The sequence below is a fragment of the Neltuma alba genome, unplaced genomic scaffold (assembly GCF_004799145.2).
Source record: "Neltuma alba isolate B1F8T4 unplaced genomic scaffold, ASM479914v2 tig00006471_pilon, whole genome shotgun sequence".
Taxonomy (NCBI): Eukaryota; Viridiplantae; Streptophyta; class Magnoliopsida; order Fabales; family Fabaceae; genus Neltuma; species Neltuma alba.
The window spans coordinates 23,932-28,602 of NW_021634477.1; the positions used below are offsets into that span (position 1 = coordinate 23,932).

Consider the following 4,671-nt stretch of genomic DNA (forward strand, 5'->3'; position numbering starts at 1 on the left):
GGCAATAATTAATGCTCTGTGGGAAAGTCATAATGGCTTGAGTGGCTTTGAAAGTTTGCAAGTAGACCGAGTCCTCTTTATCTATATATGCCTTGCATTTGACGTCTGAAGACTTTCTGTAAAGCCTCCTTTTGGAATTTGGACATCATACGAAAAGTGAAACTCAAGAGTTGTATTACGGATATAAGGAATCTTATTTGGGATCATTAGCCTGCCGTTTTGATGAGTTTTTTAGATTCATTTACGTTTCAATAATCCGTTCCTGTCTTTTAAGACAAGTTGTTTGGGATAAGGGCGGCCCTCAGTTGAGAAATATCAAATATGGGCTAGGAAAGAAGTTTCAAATACTCCTGTAAGGGATGAATGAATAGCTATGAAATGTGGTTTAACTTATTTATGTTCACCATCCAGCAGCATCATAAGCATTTTGCATTGTGCCTTGTGCGTCGCCAAGGAATGAAAAGATATTGTGACGTAACTGCGCTTTTTATGCCTCTGTTTTCAGGCATGAAAGTCACCGGCTAACCATTTCATCCTTTTCTAATGTTTTTTTTCCTTTTGTTATGAAGGCGAGTCGACTTGAAAGTATAGGAAACTAGAAAATAATGCACGGTTCTTTGGTGTTGAGTCATTCAGTGAAGATTGGAATTAGAAGAAGGAACTTTAATGAATAAATAGATAGATTTTTAATATATATTATGTTAAATATATGAATACTATTAGTACTTATGATTTAGCGTGGTGTCAAATTTATTAGATATAAATTGACGAGAAAAATAAAACTTGTTTTCGGCTTTTCAAGGGTAAGGTCAGATTCGTCACCCTTCCAGCTTCGAGACTCGATGATATAGTCGCCTAAATAAACTAGAGCTCCGTATGTTTTATTCTGCAGGCGACTAGCTACGAAATAAGATTTGGAAAGATGGCCTTGTCTCTAAGTACAACCTAGAAGCCGAAGTCGGTGGCCCGCCACAGTTTCAACTCAGCATTCTGGAACTCTAATCTTGAATGCTCGATTTAAAACAAGGTTCAGGAAGGAGGGAAGAGGAAGAGAACAGGCATTGCTATCAAATTACGAAATTGTATAGGTGCAGTCCTAGTTAACATTTTTAACATAACCGGAATATAATCTGGCAATTAAATATTAAATATTAATCATAAAAAAGCCCCAAAAAAAAAAAAGGGTTAAGCAGCCTGCCAACCCTGTATACTAGACTCATCAACCCTCTCTGAACTCTGAAAGCGGGTATCTGGCGGCAAGCTCCATCCAATCTGCCCTGTCCAAGAATCAATGATCAACAACGAATACTCAGGAAATTTTGCAGTAACGTGAATTTATGTACTAGTTCCCAGACCCCTTCAACAGTGAATCGACGCCAAGTATTGCTCTTGATGATACTTCACAATAACCTCATAAAGATCATTATCGCGTCTCCTTGATCAAGGGATCTTCCAACAAGCTGATTCGGAATCAAAAGATCTAAATAGGGATCCAGATCGCGTAGCATTTCTGCCAAAAACAGATAGCAGTGCAGAATAATTATACCGCATGTGTAAAAGAGTTGCATTAACTGGCGTTGCTAATCTCATTCGCAAGTCTGTAATCGATGGGCGATAGTGCCTAAAGACTAAATGGGCCTCATCTAGCGGCTACAGAAGAGGAGGCTTGAAGAAATAGAAGCTTCATGAAGTGGTAAGTGAACCTATTGTTTCAGCTGGTTTTACTCATGTGCAATATTTGATGTCTCTCTTGAGTTCAGATGAACCTCTGCCAGAGGATTAGTGATGAAACCTCGATCACCACGGAACCTTAATCTGTGATTTCTTTCAGTACTGCCATGCTTGTCAGCTCCGTAGTGCATGGCAGCTAGTGATGGAGTGCCTGCAGATCTAGAGATCGAGGAGGATGAATACCGGCCCTGTGATTTCCTCCAGAACTTGGAGCTTAAAAATTCTGCACCAGACAGCAAGCAACAAGTCCTCCCGGGAGCATCAGCATTGGTCATCCTTCCACTTGATACAGCTAAATCATAAGAGATCTCATCTAATGCCAACTCGAGGCCATGCACACGAGTCTCCAGAGATTGCATTCCGTTTTGTGAGCTTCCAATGAATCTCTGTATGAAGAACACAGAAAACACTTTGAGAAATATTCTTCATCAAACTATACAGCATAAGTGCAAATGTTATATTACTATTAACCAGCCTTCTCACAAAAGACTTGCACAGTTGAAGCCAAGTACACAGAAAAAATTTATGGTAGGAATTCGGTGATCAAGCATTGGTGACAAACCTGCAGAAGATCAAGCAAACTCGATTGCTGCTTTTCAATTTCAGATAACTGGTTGCGGATCAAAGATAAATCTTCGCACTCTTTGTCATTCTTGTTTTGATCTTTGGCGACATTACTAACAGCAACAGAATCTTCACTGTCTTCATGGCAGGGAACCACACGAGATCCATTTTTGGACCCACCAAACTTGTGAAATTTTTCATCAGTGTTTTTACCAAAAAGAGCCCTTCTCATTTCTGGCTTTGAAAACCGTGTCTTCTCTTTTTTGCTTCTTTCCATGATAAACTCGTCCCTGTCTGCAGAATCACCCCGGTAAGCCGCAGAGGGAGCGTCCGGCACAGTTATTTGAACATCCCAATTCTTATGGTTCGGCTTTCGGGGCACATTTGGGTTCATTCTCTTGTTACTACTCAAGGGACTAATCTTCTTAGTTTTGCTAGCAGTATAACTGGCCGGGGGGGTAGATCTGCTAACTGAAACGGATTTTTTCCGAAATTGAGACACTACAGAACCAGGAGCGCATGAACTCTGCACGACTGGTGGATAGCGCCCATCACTTGCATTCTCTGAATCAAAGGCAGCCCGCACCCAAGAATAGATAAGCAAATAGCAATCAATAGCCAAAGGCAAATTGACGGCCTCAGTGAATTCCAGGTTAAACATACTATTTGATTTAATGTAAGATCAGATTCAGATCACTACGTAGAGTAATTAATGATCATCATTTCCGCCTTTAAAAGCTCAACAGCAACCAAAGAATAAACTGAGTTTCCATCTATTTCAACGGCCATAATAAGCAAATGGTAGATGAATAAAGTAATACCTTTGGAAGAAGCTTGTGATTGAGGAGGTGGAGAAAATTCATCGGAAAGATCAGGTATCTGCTTCCACGCTTCCAGCATCTGATTCAGGACTTCCCGAACAACCTTCACCTGAATCAAACAAGGCATAGACTCAATGCACTTTCAAGTTACCATAAATTAACCAAACCACAAGGGGAAAATCAGAGTTATGATCAGAGGAACAAAGAAGAAATGTCAATGTCGCATGTTAAAACCTTATCAAATCGTCGATTCTCGAAAACTTTCAGATATCTCTCCTTGTATTCGGATAATATTTCCCTTTCCACTGTTGCCAACTTCATCAACGCCTCGGCCGCAGCCTTCCTTGCAGCCCAATCTTTGTTACTCAAGAATTCCACCATGCAAGGAACCAAGTTTATCAAAGCCCCAGGACTCGATGCCGCACCAACCTCAATAACGCTTCCGATCAGCGTCAACAGCGCCGGCTTTGCCTTAAATCCCTCGCACTTCAGTAACTTCTCGAACCTGGGCAAGAGCTTCATCAATCTCGCCGGCTCCGGATCCGGAACGGCATCAATGGCAGAAGCCAAACAAAGCGCCGCAGCCATCTGCGAATTATGGTCCTGCTCGGTGAACAGGGCCTCCGCTAACGCTTTTAGAAAAGAGGAAAACGGTTGCTTCGTGACGTGAGTCGACAATGCCAAAACGGAATTCACACAAGCGGATCGGACCGACGAATCGGGGTCACGGAACCGACGAATTATATTGCCAAGAATTTTTGAAAGATAAGGAGAGAGCGAATTTCCATGCGTCTCACACAGTACCTCCAAGACTCGCACGCATTGTCTCCGAACGGCAGGTTTATCCGACGCATCGGTGGAATGTATGCTGGAGAGAAAAACCGACAGAGAGTTCGGATCGAGGTTCCGAGCGATGGACTCAAGCTCAGCAGCAGCGAGCAACTGTGTGTCTCGGTCGGAAAGCTTAGTGAGGCAAGCGAAAACCCGTTGTTTCAGGTTCAGGGACGGGTTTGACGACCGAGGCATAGTGATTAAGATAATGCGGGCCGGAGATCAAATCCCGGTAAGGAGAAATTAGGAAACAGGCGGTGGAGCAGCTGGTATTTCCGGCAACATCACCGGAGAGCCGGTACCGGAATTTAATGTTGAGTGAATTGTTGTGGTAGTTTCTCACATTTGGTGGGAAAAATAAGGTGCCGGCTTTATTGTGTGAAGATGTGCAAAGGAAGCAGAGCAGCTCGGGAGAGACGGTAGTTGATAACGATGTGAGGGAAGGCGACAGGGAAGCCAACGACGAGTCGTATGTTGGATAATGTGAGGCAGGGAAGCTAAAACGACGGGAGGTTTGCCGTGGTTATACTGGGAGGTACATTGTCGTTTGCTTGTGGGGACAAGGCTAGCTATCCGCTGTGGCCTTGAAATGCTCCTGCTCATGTTGTGTTCTTTTTTCTGGGCATCTCCGTATGTGATTTATATAGTGGAGTCGGTATTTTTACATGAAAACGGTGCCTTAATGATTGGATCAAGCAGAGTAGTATAGGACCTAATTGTCGAG

General features: G+C 42.8%; 1 protein-coding gene across 1 annotated transcript; it reads right to left on the reverse strand.

Moving 5' to 3' along the window:
- Positions 1-1,046: 1,046 nt before the first annotated feature.
- LOC114750483 (TORTIFOLIA1-like protein 3) lies at positions 1,047-4,408 on the reverse strand. Its single transcript, XM_028939080.1, has 4 exons — positions 3,351-4,408; positions 3,117-3,225; positions 2,294-2,859; positions 1,047-2,117 (listed from the first exon to the last, which is right to left on the reverse strand). The coding sequence occupies exons 1-4, from the start codon at positions 4,140-4,142 to the stop codon at positions 1,722-1,724; spliced, it is 1,863 nt and encodes a 620-aa protein (XP_028794913.1). The 5' UTR covers positions 4,143-4,408; the 3' UTR covers positions 1,047-1,721.
- Between the last annotated feature and the right edge of the window lie 263 nt (positions 4,409-4,671).

Coding starts and splice junctions, on each gene's coding strand:
- LOC114750483 (XM_028939080.1), bottom strand. CDS start 4,142: ATGCCTCGGTCGTCAAACCCGTCCCTGAACCTGAAACAACGGGTTTTC. Junction 3,226..3,350: donor AGAATCGACGATTTGATAAG/GTTTTAACATGC, acceptor TGTTTGATTCAG/GTGAAGGTTGTTCGGGAAGT. Junction 2,118..2,293: donor GTTTGCTTGATCTTCTGCAG/GTTTGTCACCAA, acceptor TTCTTCATACAG/AGATTCATTGGAAGCTCACA.